The sequence below is a fragment of the Chrysemys picta genome, chromosome 25 (genome assembly GCF_011386835.1).
Source record: "Chrysemys picta bellii isolate R12L10 chromosome 25, ASM1138683v2, whole genome shotgun sequence".
Lineage (NCBI taxonomy): Eukaryota > Metazoa > Chordata > Testudines > Emydidae > Chrysemys > Chrysemys picta.
Window position 1 is genome coordinate 11,142,564 of NC_088815.1, and position 19,130 is coordinate 11,161,693.

The 19,130-nt window shown below is 59.2% G+C and overlaps 1 protein-coding gene across 1 annotated transcript in view; it reads left to right on the forward strand.

Moving 5' to 3' along the window:
- HCN2 (hyperpolarization activated cyclic nucleotide gated potassium and sodium channel 2) overlaps nucleotides 1-16,686 on the forward strand; it is a 41,252-nt gene extending 24,566 nt beyond the window's left edge. The window contains exons 3-8 of the mRNA XM_065578248.1: nucleotides 865-1,026; nucleotides 7,529-7,747; nucleotides 11,985-12,131; nucleotides 12,305-12,545; nucleotides 13,446-13,610; nucleotides 15,266-16,686. Coding sequence (XP_065434320.1) covers nucleotides 865-1,026; nucleotides 7,529-7,747; nucleotides 11,985-12,131; nucleotides 12,305-12,545; nucleotides 13,446-13,610; nucleotides 15,266-16,149 — 1,818 coding nt within the window. The 3' untranslated portion in view covers nucleotides 16,150-16,686. The remainder of the gene's footprint in view (nucleotides 1-864; nucleotides 1,027-7,528; nucleotides 7,748-11,984; nucleotides 12,132-12,304; nucleotides 12,546-13,445; nucleotides 13,611-15,265) is intronic.
- The last annotated feature ends 2,444 nt before the right edge of the window (nucleotides 16,687-19,130 follow it).

Genomic DNA, 19,130 nt, shown 5'->3' on the forward strand with positions numbered 1-19,130 from the left:
AAGTCTCCTTCTCAAGATTCACTCACGGCATACTGTGCTGAAGTCAATGTATTCCCCTTCAAAATGTGCCCAGCTGGGATTTGAACCCACGGTTCCTGAGCATCTAGTCATTTCAAAGCGGATGCTTCTTTGGCTTAGCAGCCGTCTTGGCTCGTTAGCATCACGAGCAGCTGTGAATCAGAACCCACGTGAAATGGCTTTCTTTGTGCCGGGGAAATAACAAGCAAGAGGTGTGTGTGTGAGAGAGAGAGAGAGTGAGTGACAGAGACCCAGCATTGCTATCGGGCGTATGGAGACAGTACAGATCGTCACTGAGAGCAGCTAAATGTCCCTAGCGCTTTAGCCGGGTGGCTGCAGGCTCGCAAGGCACCAGTTTGCCCATGGTGTGTGACCCCCTGATTCTGGTCCTGCATGTGAGGGGGGAGGGAGAAGGGGCAGAAGGAAAGCAGCCCTCTCTGTTAACATGCAGCAGGTGATTCCCTAATGCCGGACAGCTGGGCCTGGAGCCGTGCGGCCGGTGCCCTGCGGAGCTCGCCCGGGTTCGGTTGCAAGCTCCCAGCTCAGCCCAGGTTTGGGAACCCTTGGAGAACACAAGGTTTGGCTTGGAATCCGGTGACACACGAGGGTGATGAGCAGGACACTCAGGGACGGGGATTGCAAATCTCCCAGGTCAGAGTGGAGTGAAAGGCCGCAATCAAACCCTGCAACTCCCCTCCGCTAGGGAAGCTGCTACCGTGCGCCCGATACAGGGCAATGCTTTTCAGCTCCCCTGGAGGTGGGCCGGTGCAGGCTGGCACAGCAGCGGGAGGACTGGCTGGTCCTGGGCACCCGCGGTCTAACGCCGTTTGTTTCCCCCCCCGGCAGATCTTCCACATGACCTACGACCTGGCCAGCGCGGTGATGAGGATCATTAACCTCATCGGCATGATGCTGCTGCTGTGTCACTGGGACGGCTGCCTCCAGTTCCTCGTGCCCATGCTCCAGGACTTCCCCAGCAACTGCTGGGTCTCCATCAACGGCATGGTGGTGAGTGCCGGGGGAGAGCCGTCTACTGCTCCGGGGGGGGTGAGCAAACAGAGCTAGAACACGGTGCTGGTCCCTTCCCCGGCCAGGGCAGGCCGGTTCCCCTGGGGCTGGGTTTTCCCCCAGCCTTATGCCTTCAGCCTAAAATTTCCTTTGGTCGGTTTCATCCCGGGACTTCTGGCCAGCGCCCCCCAGTGGCTCCTAACCCCGCCCATGTGTGTAGATGGGTATGTCCTGTCCCCCTCGCTTAGCCAGCCTCGGTCTGTCCAGTCCTACAGACCCTGCAAACCTCTTCATTGTGTCCGAAGCCTTTTTATCCTGAGCTCCCTCCGGTTTCATCCCCGAGGGGCGCTGCGCACAGGCATCTGGGTGCTCTCGGGCTCCGTTAGGCAGCCCTGGGTGGAGTCGCATCGGCTCCAAGGGGTGCTGGGAGCTGGATCTCCCGAAGCCAAGACCCATTCAGAACCCCTCTCCTCCCTGCTAAGGCGATGGGCAGAGGCTCGCCTTCTGCCATCCCTGCCCCCTTCCGGCAACCCTATAAGGCAGTCTCAAACCTCCTGGAGGACGCTCCCTCCCCACTGCTGTGGGGGCAGCTCCCGGAGTCCTGGCTGTAATCTGCCGGGACCCCCCTCCCGCCCCCCCCAGCCAGCAGGTGCAGCGGGGAGCAGAGCCAGTCTCCTGGCTAAGGGAGGCAGGAGGATACATCTCGGTCATGGACACAGGAGCAGGGCTTGTTCCTCTCTCTTTCGGGTGCGTCATTCGCCAAAGGGGCTGGAAGCCAAATCCATGGCATGAGGCCGGGCCCTGTCCCGCTGGCAGAGAGCTCTGGCTTGGAAGTACACGGCCCCCTCCCTCCTCGGAGCAACAGCAGGCAGAGCAGAGATGTTGTGGCATCTCTCTGCTTCCTCCCCTCCCCCCCCCACTTTCTCCTCCATTTCTCATTTAGCAACAAAACTGCTATTAATAAATAATGGGACGTGCTTTTAATTGCACTACCTCGGCCCTGCAGCAGCGTCATTAACAGAGCTCCCCCTCCCGCCTCACAATTTCCTTCCTCTCTTTCCATCTACCCGCTTTCTCCGGTCTGCAGCTCCTCCTCTCTCTCTCCTTGTGTTTTCCTCTCTCCATCTAGGTCTTTCTCCCCTGTCCTCGCTTGCCTTCCTCTTTTTCTGACTGTTTCCTTCCCTCTCTTCCTCCCCTCTCTGTTTACCTCCTCCTCTTTCATTCCTCCGTGTCTTTCTGTTTCCTTCCCTCTCCCCTCCACCCCCTGTTCCTTGCAATGACTGAGAGACAAGTAAAGCTTTTCCAACCCAAGCAGGAATTCGAGGGAGGGGAAGGTATTTCCTTAGCAGGACCCATGACCTTGAGGATCGACCTGAAACCGAAACCCAATAGCGCAACAAGCCCTGTGTGTGTCTTGGGGCGTATCACGTATGTGAGTGTCATGCCCTGTCTGTGTTATTGATGGGGGGGTACATGCCTCTGTGTGTGTGTGTGAGTTGTGCAGTAGGATTGTGATGCACGTAAGTTTCCGCACATGAATGTGGGTGCACATAGGATCCCACCCCGCTGCCCGGAGACAAACGTTTGGGCGTGTGCAGAGATGCTGGCTGGCCAATGCAAGGAGCGGTTGTTAGATGAATTACTGTAGCGCCTAGATTGGAAAGAAGTTGAACACCGTCCAAGGGAAGCGTCGCCGAAGGATCAAAAACATCTAATGGTTCGAATTCAAGTCAAATGAAAAGATCCAGCTTCTAACTAAACAGCTCCCGCTCTCTCCAATGGTCACCCAGCACTCTCAGGTGGTATGGCCGTTTCTCCGAATGCCTATCAACTTCCCGGCGAGAACCACCTTGGACTTTTACCTAATGCAAGAAGGATGGAGAAGCCCCCGCGGAAGACCTGAAACACAATGGCTGGATGGTGTTGATAGATGCCTGTCCATCACAGTCATCCTACCTCGTCACGTGCCAGACTGGGCGTAGGACAGAACATCATGGAGGCACATAACACGGTCGGTGGCCCCTACACTGTCCATGACAGCGTGAGAATTAACAAGAGGCCCAACCGAGATAGGGGCCCAGTTGGTCGAGGGTAGTTTTGCCGTTGCCTCTGATGCATTTGTGGGGTTAGGAAAGTCCAGCGATCAGCAGCAAGATAATGCCAGGTCATCATGGGGTGAAGGTTAGGGCTTTAGTGGCTGCCATAAGGGGAAAGCTCAACTTCCTGCCATAAGGGGAAAGTGCAACTGTGCGGAGGACGGAGCTGTCTGGGGTCTGGTTTGAGACTGTGGGGCGAACTCCTCCAAGAAACGAGGACCATCCCAAACCTCCCCACCTTCTACTCCAAGTGTTCTTTGACCTGCCTTCTCTCACCTCAACATGGAACAACCTGTGGATTAAAATATCCAAACCAAGACGCTCCCATGCACACTGCTCCCCCGCGGGAGAGGATGAGAGAACAAACCACATGGGACAGATGCTAGCCCAGTAGCTTAATGCCCCATTGGAAGGGACTCAGATACTACGTTCATGGGCACAAGATAAGACTTTAGTGAGAACAGAATAGAATATGCAAGGCAAGGTAAGGCTGGCAGGTGTGGGTTGCTCTCAGGCTCCGGGTTCCGGGTTCCATTACAGTGAATGGGATGAAGTGCATGCAGTCTGAGGGCTGGGAGTCAGGACTCCTGGGTTCTTTTTCTAGCTCTGTCACTGACTTGCTGTGTCACCTTGGGCAAGTCGCTTGTCCTCTCTGTGGCACTGTGTAATCACAGAGAAAAGGAATATAACGCTTTCCCGTCTTCGAGGGGATCTCTCTATCCTTCACGGACCCATCACAGATGTCGCTACCGGCAGCAATAGTTTGGTGCAAAGCTTTAATTCCACGTACGTCTCCTCGTAGAGGAGTGCACTAATTGAGCATCACACTGTTCTGTGAAGCAGGTCAGGTGTTCTGCCTGTTTTACAGAGAGGGAAACTGAGGCACAGAGCTGGGCATGGAACTCAGGAATTGCTGCCTCCCAAACCTGTGCTCCGACCATTACAACACACCTTCCCCAGAGCAGCATTACTGGTGTCCGCTTACGGGTGTCCCTGTACACCCCCCTTTCCTTACACACCGGTAGCTTTTCATTTCTTGCCTTCCCTCTCTCTCCTGCCACACAAGCTGAGTATCCCAGCACAAGTACTTTAATAAACTCGGTGCTTTCCAGACTGTCTGAGTTCATTTCGTTCACTCCTCCCTCCCAACCAAACTGGCTTCTGTTAGCTCCTCATCCATCAGGAGGATTTGGCAGGGTCCCAGCTGACTGACAGATGATCTAAACCTGCCCTTGTCACGTCGGCCTGGTTCTGGGAGCCAAGTGACAGGCAGAGTCAAGACAAAACGCTCCCAAGCCAGGGGTGGATCTATGTGAGGGAGAGAGGGAGACCGGAGATTGGGAACTGGACAATCTCTGGAAAAATGTACTGAGCAGTTCTTTTGCAAGCTGGCCTATGCGTTTGGAGCAGGCTGCCTGCCCATTTAGAGCACTGCCCCTGGCTAAGATGGAGCTCCGACAGCTGCCGATGCAAAGCAGTGCCCCCCATTGGCCCCGTTACTATCAGGGATGCGTGCGTGGTAATGTGATGCACAGATCTGTCTGCACGTGAATGTGGGTGCTCATAGGATTCCCCCCTGCTGCTCGGACACAAACACTGGGGCGTGTGTAGAGATGCCGCCTTGCCCTGGGGGAGGCGGGTGTATGGTAGAGCATGTGCGTGGTAATTTGGGGGTGTCTGTGTGTGCATGTGGTAATGGTTGTGTACGTGTGTGGTGACTAAGCTGTGTATGCCAATGCTAATTGTGGGAGAGTTGTTATTGCAATCTGTGTATAGATACTGGGGGGGGTAATAGTGGGGGTTCAAGCTGCTGATGGTGAGTGTGTGAGAGTTGTGAGGGCGGTGCGGGTGTGACTGGTGTCTGTGCGGGTGTGTGCGTTCCCCAGCCAATCTGGAAGAGTCAGGAATGATCGGTGTGTTATTCAATCAACAGCACCCGCAGCACGGTGCCTCTAACTGCTGCCCTCTCCCCTCCCACCCCGGCCCACGGGGTTGCCGCTTCCCTTTGATTTCAACCCAGCCGGTTTATTTGAATCTACACACAGACGGGTTCTTTTTTCTCCTTCTTTTAAGCTGGGCAGCCCTGGAGTTTATGGCTCATGGCTTGGTGCCCCCTCCCATTTCCAGCCATCAGAGGAGGAGACTCCCGCCCCTCCCATGCAGCTGGGACTTGGGTTAGCGCCTTGGGCCCGATCCTGCCATCTCGCGAGATGCTCTTCAGGAGAGTCGTGCCTGAGACAGGGCTGCAGGATCAGGCCCTTGGCGTGGAAGGGAAGATGCTACTCTGTGGGGCGTAACTGGGACTTGGGGTGGAATTCACAAAGGTATTTCAGTGCTTAAATCGCATTGAGATCAGTGGGCCTTAGGCCCCTAACTACCTTTGTGGATCCCCCTCGTAGTGGTGCCTAGACCTTGGGCTGCTCACCCTCTCTGCCCAGCCCTCCTCTCTATGCTCTGTTCCGTTCCTCGGTCACCCAGAATAGGATAAGGCCCCATCTGTTTGGCTGATGACGCGGAATTGTGGTATTCTAGGCTGAAGCGTCATTTGCCAAAAGCTAGTGTTTGCTATCAAGCGGTGATGACGGGTCGTTAATCAATTATGGATAATATTTTAATTTTTGTAAAATGCGCTCGGGGATCCAGGCGTTTTCATCAACCCGTAAAAACAACCAAATAACTCAAACGGGGTGGGGGAGGGCAGGACTGCTTGTGCTTTGTTTCCATTGATACTAGGAAAGACGTGTAGAGAGGCAGCATTTCTATGGGCACCGTTGGAAATACACCTTCAGCTGCCTTGTGTTTATTTCTTCATGATGCTGTGTCAAAAATCATGTCTCCCGGCGCCCCAGCCAAACTCTAGCAGAGTGGTTGTGTTTTAAAAGCTGGTCCCGAGGAAGATCAGAGCTGGATCTGAGCAGCCACACACACACACACACACACACCAGTTGTCTTTTATCAGCTGGTCTCCAGGTCTCTCTCTCTCTCTCTCTCTCTCTCTCTCTCTCTCTCACACACACACACACACACACACACACACACACACACACACACACACCAGTTGTCTTTTATCAGCTGCTCTCCAGGTGTCTCTCTCTCACACACACACCAGTTGTCTTTTATCAGCTGCTCTCCAGGTCTCTCGCTCACACACACACACACCCCAGTTGTCTTTTATTAGCTGCTCTCCAGGTCTCTCTCTCTCACACACACACACACACACACCCCAGTTGTCTTTTATCAGCTGCTCTCCAGGTCTCTCGCTCACACACACACACACCAGTTGTCTTTTATTAGCTGCTCTCCAGGTCTCTCTCTCTCTCTCACACACACACACACACACACACACACACCAGTTGTCTTTTATCAGCTGCTCTCCAGGTCTCTCTCTCTCTCTCTCTCTCTCTCTCACACACACACACACACACACACACACACACACACACACACACACACACCAGTTGTCTTTTATCAGCTGCTCTCCAGGTGTCTCTCTCTCACACACACACCAGTTGTCTTTTATCAGCTGCTCTCCAGGTCTCTCGCTCACACACACACACACACACACACACACACACACACACACACACACACACACACACACACCAGTTGTCTTTTATCAGCTGGTCTCCAGGTCTCTCTCTCTCACACACACACACACACACACACACACCCCAGTTGTCTTTTATTAGCTGCTCTCCAGGTCTCTCTCTCTCTCTCACACACACACACACACACACACACACACACACACACACACACACACACACACACACCAGTTGTCTTTTATCAGCTGCTCTCCAGGTGTCTCTCTCTCACACACACACCAGTTGTCTTTTATCAGCTGCTCTCCAGGTCTCTCGCTCACACACACACACACACACACACCAGTTGTCTTTTATTAGCTGCTCTCCAGGTCTCTCTCTCTCACTCTCACACACACACACACACACACACACACACACACACACACACACACACACACACCAGTTGTCTTTTATCAGCTGCTCTCCAGGTCTCACACACACACACACACACACACCAGTTGTCTTTTATCAGCTGCTCTCCAGGTCTCTCTCTCTCACTCACACACACACACACACCAGTTGTCTTTTATCAGCTGCTCTCCAGGTCTCTCTCACACACACATACACCAGTTGTCTTTTATCAGCTGCTCTCCAGGTCTCTCTCACACACACACACACACACACACACACACACACACACACACACACCAGTTGTCTTTTATCAGCTGCTCTCCAGGTCTCTCTCTCCCTCTCTCTCTCACACACACGCTCTCCAGGAAGCTGCGAGGTGGGTGTGGGCAGCTCCTTCCACGCAGGTGCGCGCACACCCTGAGTGATGCATGTGATGCGAGTTGTTCGTCGCTGCTGATGTTGTCTTTGCAGAACGACTCGTGGAGCGAGCTGTACTCCTTTGCCCTGTTCATGTCGATGAGCCATATGCTCTGCATCGGGTACGGGAAGCAGGCCCCCGAGAGCATGACGGATATCTGGCTCACCATGCTCAGCATGATCGTCGGCGCTACCTGCTATGCCATGTTCATTGGCCACGCCACCGCCCTCATCCAGTCGCTGGACTCCTCCCGGCGCCAGTACCAGGAAAAGGTAGGGAGGAGCAGCGTGTCACGCCGAGGCGGGGGTTGTGGCTTGCGTTCGAGGGGGAAGCCTGGAAGATTTTTGACCCTGGAGATGGTGCAGGGCTGCTGGGAAGCTGCGTGACTGAGCGGGGCGCTTTGTTTGGGGGGTACTGGGATCATGGGAGGAGGACGTGTTGATTGCAGAACGAGTGCTCTGCTGGGCCCGATCCTGTGAGCACCCCCTGAGCTGGCTTCAAGGGGAGTCCAGGTTGTTCAGCATTGGCCCCAAAAGCACATGTTGGGGAGTGGGGGATGCTGTGCCCTGGGGGCACTATCTACACATGGAAATGTCCCATCGAGGCCCTGCTCACTTGATCCCAGGTCCTGGGAATTCTGAGCGAGCAGGGATATTAGCCCATGTGCTTGGATGATTACCTTCTGCCCCCTGAAATCCCCCTCTGCAGTTTCAGCTGGGTACAGGGTTTTTTCCGTCATTTCCAGCCCTGACCTAAGCAGATGTTAAACAGCTGCCCCATTCCACCCCAGAGGTGGCTGCATTGCATGGGGAGGCGAACTGAATCCCTAGGTGTCCTTTGTTCACCATTTCGGGAGACAGGATATTATGTATTTTATTGCTGTGACAGCAATCTGGGCATGGACGCAAACTGGGGCTTGGTCCTACTGCGCTGTGGATAGACTTTGACTCTGTTCAAGTCCCCTGTAAATGAGCGACCCTTGTCTTCGGAGAATGTGCCAAGCGAGGGTTTTCATGACACTTGGACAACACTCTGTCTGAGGTAGAACTGAGAACTTTGGACAGGGAGACTTTCAAATCACCTCCACTTAATAGCGGTGAGTCCAGGACCATGGACAGTCTAGGTTCAAGCACTCAAGGGGGATTCAGACCTGCACACGGAGACGCAAGCCCCAGCCATCTTCAGATTCATGACCCTGTCACGGAGTCCCCGGGCAATGCTCTGGAACTGCTCATCACCTGATCCCTTTGTCTCCAACACCTTCAGTTGGCACCTTTGCAGAGGAGGGGCCCAGGCCATTAGTTGCTAGGAAACAAAGTGTTGGGCATTTATGTACCCTGGCCCTTTGCTCTGCAGCAACCATACACCCTTATCCCACCCCCTAGATACTTAAGAACTGCATAGGGGAAACTGAGGAAAACATTAAGAACAGTCCCACTTCGTCACAGCCCCCGAGTGCAGGAACTGAGCTGTTCTATTAAGGGGGAACCAAGAGGCCTGTTGGAACAGTGCAATTGACCAGACCCCCGAGGGACGCCACTCTCTTAAATAACACAGAGCAGGTGCATCTCCCGTTATCTTTAAAACACGGGCATAACCCCTGGAGACTTCAGATCCCAGTGTGCAATGGGGCATCCTGATCAAAGCCAGGGCCACACAAGATGAACCAGGGCAAGCATGGGGTCTGTGAGCTGCACTGTCGTATTGCAGGGGTGGGTGGGGCAGGCTGTGTGCCGGGCTGAAGGCGGCCTGGTGTTAGAGAGAGGGATTACCAGGGCCTAAGATTTAGGCAAACGGGCCCATGGTTCAGGCAGGAGAATTTTGGCTGCATGGCATTTTGGGGGACGGAGCTTGGCTTTGGAAACTTGCATCCCCCTTGGCTCCGGCTGTAGCAGGGGACTGGCCCATCCTGGCAGGAGAGGCAGAAGGTCTGTGAGCTGCAACCCCGGAGTTTACATCCTCACCAGATTGCCGTTTCCCTCCATTAGCCGGTGTCCCGGGGGAGCCTGCGCTGCCGGAACGCGGCCTGCTCCATATGCGCCTCCCCGGGGAGCATTCGGGGAGCTCATCAAGACAGGCCTGGAATCCCGAGGGCTCCCGTGGGGTTGTGCGCGCGTGGCAATCGCTCCTCCACCAGCCAGGGCTGCAGCTGCTTCTCGGGTCCTGGGGTGGGGGAGAGATTCTCGTCGGAGGAGCCTGCCCAGCCCCCATTGCTCAAGCAGACGGACCGCCCTGCTCACGGCTCAGACCCCTCCCTCGTTGGGAGGGCTGGCATTTGTATGGCGAGCGCCCCAGGAGCCTTGCACCATAGGCAGAGCGCCCTTTAGAAAGGGCCAGAGCCTGAGCTCCTTAGTGAGGACTCCAGGATCTTGCCCACAGAGAGCACCTCTTCTGAACCCTCTGCCAGAGGGTGTTTCCAGCTCACTCGATCCTTTTGTCGCCATCCTGACCAAGCTCCCTCGCTGCATGGGTGTCTGCTGTTGAGAGAGACGGGAGGTCCGGGGATGCTAGTGATTGGAGTAGCTGCCAAAGGGAGCGGGCTGCAAGGCCGGTGTGGTTGGGTGCTGCTGTGCTCTTCCCTGCAAGGTGACCTCCCCGCTCCACCCCTCGAGCTGGGAAAGTGACACTGGCAAATTGCTGCAATGGAGTGAGGCTGCCCAGGGAGCTGTGCCAAGCGCCAGGGAGCAGCCAAGGGGCCTGGCCGGAACGTGGCAGGGAGGGGAGTGAATTCACGGGCAGCAGTTAGAGACCTGCAGCGTGTGACGGCGACAGAGCTCCGCTGTGGATACAAACTCCTCCTATCACCCCCCTATCTTCCCCCCATGCTCCCTTGCACTCCCCAAGCAGTTGCCCCATCTCCTACTCCCCACATCCATCCACCTTCCTTCCCCCCATATTCTCACCCCTCCTCACCAGCGGGAGGCAGGACGCCTGGGTTCCGTTCCTGGCTGTGCCACTGACCCACTGTCTAACCGTGGGGCTCTCTGTGCCTTCATTTCCCCCATCTCTACAATGGGGGTCACAGCCCATAACAGAAAGAGGGGCCAAGCTGGAAGATTGGGGTGCAGCTCCAAGTTGGGATTCAAACCCCCAAAAGCCCGGGGGGAGATATTCAGAAATGGGGGGAGGTGAGATCAGGCCTTGTATTCCCAGCTCGTTGGGACCCTGATGTTGGGCAAACAATCAGATTCTTGCTGAAAGTGAGCCCTGCTCTGGTGCTGAGGTGGGAAAGAGTCAAAAAAATTGGCACCCAGCAGCTGAGACCTCCTGCTTTATCACAGCCCAGGCTTGATTTGTGCTAAAGCTGGCCAAGGCTGAGCCCCGGCGCCTCCGGGCCTGGCCGTTCGTAGCCCCGGCGCCTCCGGGCCTGGCCGTTCGTAGCCCCGGCGCCTCCGGGCCTGGCCGTTCAGAGCCCCGGCGCCTCCAGGCCTGGCCGTTCGTAGCTCCGGCACCTCTGTTTGCCACATAGGATGTGAAAGTAAAAAAAGTTGCTTGAGCCCTGGCCCCTCTTTCCTTGCAAATGAAGCCCTGATCAGAGCCTTACCCGGCTGGAACCCCCAGAACCACCTCCCTGATCCAGAACGACCTGCTGCTCTAGAAGTAAAACATCTCGCTGAGCTAGAACGATCCGCTGCTCTAGAGCCAGAATGACCGGCTGATTGAGCACCTCAGCCTCGATCAAGACCCCTTGATTCTCCGAGCGGACCCTGCTCCCCTGGCCTTTCCCTTCCTCAGCTGCCCGCCCCTCGCTTTCCTGCATCCGTAGCTTTCCAGCTATCTATGATCCCCTTCGATGCTGTTCATCAGGTCGCTGTGTCTCTGATGAAGGTGAACTGGTGAAAAGCAGCAACTTCCCCCCGCCACTGGGCTGAGAACTCATGTGCTGGGGACTTTGACAGGTCGTGGGGGGTGGAGGAGCCAGACAGCCGCGGAGAATGTCAGGCGGGCAGAGAGACCTGCCAACGGCTGGCTGGAGTCCTTGGAGCGGGAGCCTGTCACTGGCTGGGAGTGAGCGCGGCTGGGCAAAGACGAGCAGCTCTGTTTGTGGCCCTCTCTGGGGAGGGGGAGGTCTGAGCGTGGCTGTTGGGATGGGGCTCGGGGCTGGAGCTGACAGCAAAGGGATGAGGGCCCCAGCAGTGCACACAGAGCTCCCCGGGTGCCAGTGGTTTGGCGCCCATGGGTGACGCAGCGATGCAGGCGCAGGTAGGGATCGGCCTGAGCTACACCTGGGTTTGCGGGGCAGGGGCAGCGGGGGGGGGGGGGGGGATCTGAGATCGCACCAATCTCTATTAAAGGCCCCAGATGACAGTGCTCCCACCCACACTGTTTGAATAACTGAGAGGCCCTGACCCCGAGCCCCATCTCCAGACACCGCCAGGCTGCTGGGACATCCCGCTATAGCCCCGCTCTCTGCGATGGGCCGACCCAAACGCTTGGGACGTTTGGGCTCTGGCTGGTCTGCAGCTAACGCCTGTGATTGGTTTTGTCCCCCCCCCCACCCCCTGACAGTACAAGCAAGTGGAGCAGTACATGTCCTTCCACAAGCTGCCCGCCGACTTCCGGCAGAAGATCCACGACTACTACGAACACCGCTACCAGGGCAAGATGTTCGACGAGGACAGCATCCTGGGCGAGCTGAACGAGCCCCTGCGGGAGGTGAGGAGCCCTCCCCGGGGTGCAGGTGTCACCCCTACAGTGAGGCAGGGGCTGCCCTACCCCAAGAGCCAGGCTGGGGGGAGGAGCCCGAGGGAAACGAGGGTCCCCCTTCTCCCCGCCTCCTGTCCGCCTGCCTCTTCCCCCGCTCACCCCCTTCCCCTCCTCCCCCGTAGGAGATTGTGAACTTCAATTGCCGCAAGTTGGTGGCCTCCATGCCCCTCTTCGCCAACGCGGACCCCAACTTCGTCACGGCCATGCTCACCAAGCTGAAGTTCGAGGTCTTCCAGCCGGGCGACTACATCATCCGCGAAGGCACCATCGGCAAGAAGATGTACTTCATCCAGCACGGCGTGGTGAGCGTCCTCACCAAGGGCAACAAGGAGATGAAGCTCTCGGATGGCTCCTACTTCGGAGGTGAGTGCCCGCGGGAGGCCCCCGTGCTCGCTGGCCTTATTCCGTGGATATGGCTGCGGGGGGATGGTAAGCGTCGGGCTGGCCCTGCCGTTCTCCAGGTTGGATGCTGCGTCCCTGGTAAGTGGGAGCGACCTTCTGTGACGAACTGGGACTGTTCTTAATGTGGCCTTTGAATGCTGAGTGGGGAGGTTGGCTGGGACGGTCTGCATTGGGGGGATGGGAGACTGGCTTTGAGGGAAGATACCTGAGCATGTAACGTGAGAACCCAGGGAGGGGGTTGGAGGCCAGGTGACACCTCTGCCCGGGGAAACTGGACAAAAGCTGGGGGAGGAGCCGGGGAGAGGCTGGGTGAGAGACGCTGGAGAGAGTGAGGGTTTCAGGAGCTGGCTGGTGTAATGGAGGGGAGCCCAGATGGGGTTCTGACCCCCCCAATGGGGCTGTGGTGCCCCTGGGACCCCAAGATGGACCTAACTGGGGGAGTCCTGTTGTCTGTACCTGCAAGACCTGTCTTGGACTGTGTTCCTGTCTTCTAAATAAACCTGCCGCTTTACTGGCTGGCTGAGAGTCATGGTCAATCCCAGGAAGCCGGGGGTGCAGGGCCTTGTCTCCCCACACTCTGTGACACCTTCTGTGCAAGTCCCACTAGGACAGCGCTTGGTTCCCACGGGAGGGGGCTGTGGGCTAGTGTTTAAAGCTGTGACCAGGAGCCAAAACTCCTGGCTTCTATTCCTGGCTGGGCCATAGACTTGGCCAGGTCGCTCCTTCTCTGTGCTTGTTCCGTGTCTCCCGGGAGGGTTGTGAGGCTGGCTGGGTTAGTGTGTGACGTCTCCTGATGGCGGGCACTAGCGTGGGCACCGTTTTATTGTAACATCTGGGTCCCTCTCTTCCCCCACCCACCAGAAATCTGTTTGCTGACGAGGGGTCGCCGCACGGCCAGCGTCCGGGCCGATACCTACTGCCGCCTCTACTCGCTCTCGGTGGATAACTTCAACGAAGTGCTGGAGGAGCACCCCATGATGAGACGGGCCTTCGAGACCGTCGCCATCGACCGCCTCGACCGCATAGGTACCGGGGGGCGGGGACGCTGGTCCGATCCACGAGCTGGGGACACTCCCGGGGCCCATCCCCTCTCACGCTGGCTCGCACAGGCCCCCTGCAAGCATTCCTGGGCTCAGGCCTCCGATGGAAAGGGGACCCACCTGGGGGACAGCCTCTGGGCTGACTCCTGAGGTCCAGTTGCTGCTGAGGAGCTGAGTTTCAGGAGCTCTGCAGAAGTTTGGCTGCCCCGTAACCAGAATGTCCCGGGCAGCAGTTGAAGTGGGAAGAAGCGGTGATAGCATCAGAGGAGCAAAGATAAGAGGCGAGGGGGATGGATAGAGGACACTAGAGGTTAATAGGGAGAGTGTAGCGTGTGGGCTGCAGGGGGCAGTCCTTGCTATCTGTGCCGGGTTCTCTCCCCGGGACAGGGGACGGGTGGTTACCTCTCTGGATCTCAGTCAGGCGTTGGACCTCGGGGCCTTGTCCCCTCTTTAAAAGCGCCCCACGAGGTTTCCCACGTGCCCCACAAATCCTGCTGGGAATGGCCAGTTAGATTCGCTCCCTCCCCTGTGTGCTGAGATGGGGTCGGTCAGCTCCTCGCAGAGGCTGGGCTTGGAGAGCCTCCTCTGCCTGCCTCCAATTTCCCTCCTCCCCTGCCGCCTCCTTCCCCTCTTTGGGACCCCAGGGGCAGCCCCGCATCCTCCTGCAGAGCTGGCAACTCGGGCATTGGCAGCCCTTGGTACCCGAGCACTAAGGAGGCAGGGAGAGGCCTAGCTACAGCCATGCACACCTGCTCATCAGTTTCCTTTTCGCTCCCACAAATCCCTCTTCAATCTCACCGCCTGCCCCAGTCCTCGCTGTCCCGCCCTTCCTGGGGGAGTCCTGGCTCGCCGAGACTCCCCCATGCTCCATCGCACGGGGGGCCCCTTCCCTGCAGCCAGCTGCTGCCAATCTGAGGAGCAGGAGGAGAGAGTGGGGCATTTTCCCTTTGCCGGGGGCGGAGTGCCCATCAGCTAGCGAGGGAGCCAGAGGATGCGAGAGGGGCTGTCAGTGAAGGCTGATTTATGGTCACTGGGGCATTTAAAACCTAGGCGGTAAGGAACAGCCCGGGGAGGACGAGCCGACCATGTATAGGCCAGAGCTGGGTCAATAACGATTCTTTTGTTCGGTGACACTTCTGCCATTTTCCAGACGTTTCGGTCCATCGAAAAGGTTCGTTTTGGGTCTGTGCCCAGAGCAGGGATTTGAACCTGGCTCTCGCACATCCCCGATGGGTTCCCTGGGCTAAAGGGTATGAGGGGGGAAGCAGCCACAGCCGCACCCTCTCCACTCCTCCCTTTTGTCATCGGCCGAACTATTCACAGCAAATTCGCGACCAGTTTGGGGTCGACCCAAACCGCACTTTTCATCGAATAAACTGTCTGAAAAATAGCGTGCCGCGTCGGGTGCCAGGACTCCGGCGTCTGCCGTGGCCGGGGAGGTGCTAAAGTTACCCAGCTACAACGGTCAAACACGTCACGGGGAGAAGGTCTGGACACAGGGAGGCACGCGCGAGGCATGGAGGGGGGTCGGTGCTGTGCCAGGGCGGGATAAAGAGCCGGGCTGGGGGGCCGCATGCAGGAGGACAATGATGGGGCTGTGACTAACCCCCTCCCCTTTTTTTCCCCTTCCCCACCCCCCAGGGAAGAAGAATTCCATCCTGCTGCACAAGGTCCAGCACGACCTGAACTCCGGGGTCTTCAACAACCAGGAGAACGAGATCATCCAGGAGATCGTCAAGTACGACCGGGAGATGGTGCAGCAGGCGGAGTTGCGGCACCACACGGCCATATACGCGCCCGTCCAGCCCCAGGTGACCTCGGCCATCGCCACCCTGCAGCAGGCCGTCGCCATGAGCTTCTGCCCCCAGATGGCCAGCCCCCTGGTGAGCTCCGTGGCCCTCGGTTCGCCCAGGATGATGCGGCGCCTGCAGTACGCCCAGGGCGTCCCTGGCCCCTTCTCCGTCTCCCCGGTGCTGCTCCAGCAGCAGCCGCCGCCCCGGCCCACCTCCGCCGGCACCTTCGCCTCGGTGGTGTCCAGCCCTCCGACCCAAAGCCCCCGAGCCAGCCGGACGTTCCCTTACGCCGCCCAGGGTCAGTCGGGCTCCCAGCTGTCCCTGACTCAGCAGACGGCTCCTGGCTCGCCCCAGCGGCTGGCCGTCCACAAAAGCACACAGGCCCTGCACACGAGCAGCCTGAGCGAGGAGTCGAGGCCTTTGTCAGCCTCGCAGCCCTCCCTGCCACACGGGATCTCGCAGACCATGACCCAGAGCCCACCGCCCTCGGCCCACGAGTCCAGCACCTCCGTCGCCGGGGTCCAGGCTTCGGCCTCCCCTGGCTCGGGCCCCCAGGCCGGGCTCAGAGGGGCGGTGCCGCCCCGCATGGCCCTATCCCACCAGATGTCCACGGGCTCTGTCTACGCGGGGGCAGCCGGCAGCCAGCAGGACTCGAGCGGCGCCCGGAAGGATTCGGTGGTCAGTGCCCCCGACACGGACCCAGCCAAATCCAGGCTCTCTTCCAACTTGTGACCTTTGCTTCTTGCCCGCTGATCCCGGGCAGGGGGGGTAACGGTGGGGCTGCCAAGCAGCAGCAATTTCCACCGTCTCCACGCTCCCGCCTGCTTGTTTCCAACTGGCGAAGGCCTCACCCTGGCCCGCTCCCTAGGGGAGTGGAAATCAAAGGGTTAATGAGCCCCAGAGCCGACCGTGGGGGTCGCCACCACCTGACTCTAAACCTGCGACAGGGGCTTGTGACCCAGCGGGGGCCTGTCCCCTTCTGTACAGAGCACAGCAGCCGGGCATCGCTTCCACACGCTTTGCCCGGAGAGGCCAGGGTAGGAGGGGCGTGGACAGAGGCCCCTGCCGTTCCCTGGGCCGGGGGAGGTCCAGTCGAGCCTCCCACACGCGCCCCGATGAATCATCTATGACCAAAGTCCAGCCCCATCGCCCGCTGCCACCGCCCGTGTGAAGAGCATCGTCCATCCGAACCCACTGACTGCACCATAGAAGCCATAACTAGTTAATCTCTTGATTATGAAATCTGTATATTATATATATATCTATGACTATAGCTGTGTGCGCAGGGCCCCCCTCGTAGGGCCGCCCATGGGAGCCCACACGCACCGTATAGCCAGGCACCGCGACAGCGCAGGGCTCTGTGGAACGGGTCGCCCACCCCGGGGCCTGGCGGGAGAGGGAGGAGTAGCCAGAGGGGGCTGAGCCCCTGCCAGGCCCTGCCAAGTTCCCCACCCAACGTGTTCTGCCTCCTGGCACTGGCCTGTGCGCAACCCGAGCCCTGTGCCACATGTGGGGATGTGTTTGGGGGGGGGGATTTGGAAGGGGACGGGCGCCTTGGCCGAGTGGTTCTGTCTGCAAAGGCCCCTGAGGACAGGTGCTTCCTGGGGCTGCCACTTCCTCTGCCCTTGCTGGGCTAGCCTTTGGGGCTGGACGCTTCTGCCCCCCCCCCCAAACCTCATGCTGCCCCTGCCTCGTGCCCTGGCTCCTCTCTGCTCTCCCCAGCGCATCGCCTCCCCCTCTCCCCCCTAGCGCGTCGCCTCCCCCCCCTCCTCCCGCTCTCTGCTCCCCCCCAGCGCCTCACCTCATCTCTCCGCTCCCCCCCAGCACCTCGCCTCGTCCCCCTCCCCCCCGCTCTCTGCTCCCCCCAGCACGTCACCTCATCCCCCTCCCCTCCAGCGCGTCGCCTCCCTCCCCTCCCCCTGCTCTCTGCTCCCCCCCAGCGCCTCACCTCATCTCTCCGCTCCCCCCCAGCACCTCGCCTCGTCCCCCTCCCCCCCGCTCTCTGCTCCCTCCAGCACGTCACCTCATCCCCCTCCCCTCCAGCGCGTCGCCTCCCTTCCCTCCCCCCGCTCTCTGCTCCCCCCCAGCGCCTCACCTCATCTCTCCGCTCCCCCCCAGCACCTCGCCTCATCCCCCCGCTCTCCGCTCCCCCCAACGCCTTGCCTCCCCTCTCCCCCCGCTCTCTGCTCTCCCCAGCGCGTCGCCTCGTCCCCCTCCCCCCGCTCTCTGCTCCCCCCCAGCGCCTCGCCTCGTCTCTCCGCTCCCCCCAGCACCTCGCCTCGTCCCCCTTCCCCCCGCTCTCTGCTCCCCCCAGCGCGTCACCTCATCCCCCTCCCCTCCAGCGTGTCGCCTCGTCCCCACCCTCGCTCTCTGCTCCCCCCCAGCGCCTCGCCTCATCCCCCCGCTCTCCGCTCCCCCCAGCGCCTTGCCTCCCCCCTCCCCCCGCTCTCTGCTCCCCCCCAGCGCCTCGCCTCGTCCCCCTCCCGCCCCGCTCTCTGCTCCCCCCAGCGCGTCACCTCATCCCCCTCCCCTCCAGCGTGTCGCCTCATCCCCACCCTCACTCTCCGCTCCCCCCAGCGCCTTGCCTGCCCCCTCCCCCGCTCTCTGCTCCCCCCAGCACCTCGCCTCATCCCCCCGCTCTCCGCTCCCCCCAACGCCTTGCCTCCCCCCTCCCCCCGCTCTCTGCTCCCCCCCAGCGCCTCGCCTCGTCCCCCTCCCGCCCCGCTCTCTGCTCCCCCCAGCGCGTCACCTCATCCCCCTCCCCTCCAGCGTGTCGCCTCATCCCCACCCTCACTCTCCGCTCCCCCCAGCGCCTTGCCTGCCCCCTCCCCCGCTCTCTGCTCCCCCCAGCGCCTTGCCTCGTCCCCCTCCCCCCGCTCTTTGCTCCCCCCACTGCCTCGCCTCGTCTCGTCCCCCTCCCCACGCTCTCTGCTCCCCCCAGCGCCTTGCCTCGTCCCCCTCCCCCCGCTCTTTGCTCCCCCCACCGCCTCGTCTCGTCCCCCTCCCCCCGCTCTCTGCTCCCCCTCAGCGCGTCGCCTCATCCCCACCCCCTTGGCATCAGAGGCAGAGAGGAGGGGATCTCTTCCCCCAGGGGCTAGTGCAATCCCTAGCCCCACTTCCAGCCTGCCCCCCCCCCCAATTGCCTTGGCGTACACCTCCCTCGCTCTGTTCCAAGGAGCGGCCTCCAGCCCCTGCTGCCTGGCCCGGGGGCCTGGGGAGGGGGGCCCGGGCCAGGAGGCCCCAGTTCCCATCTCGCTTGCTGAATGTTTTCTATGTTTTAAATAGAAAAATCAATGTCAAGCTGCTCAACACCCACCCCCCCATCCTCCTCTTCTCCCATCCTCCCCCCACATAGTTTAACGGGCAGAGCAAGGGACCCGGCGGTCTAGTTCCTGGCTCTGGCCCGACTCGCTGTGTGGCTTTGGGCAAGTCGCCTCACCTCTCTGTGCCTCGGTTTTCCCATCTGTAAAATGGGGATAATAATACTTACCTACGTGACAGCATGAGGGGTTGGGAACCAAAGTGCTTTGCGAGCCTTGCAACAGAGATGGGCAAAGTATTATTATGATTATTATTATTAGCATCCCTGCGCTCTGCTGTCCCGTCTCCTCACCTTCCCAGGGCACAGCTGCCTGGCACCCCATCCCAGCGGGCGCCTGCAGACACCAGGACGCGCACTGAGAACATTTGAAAGCCTGGAGCCAGCCCTCGTG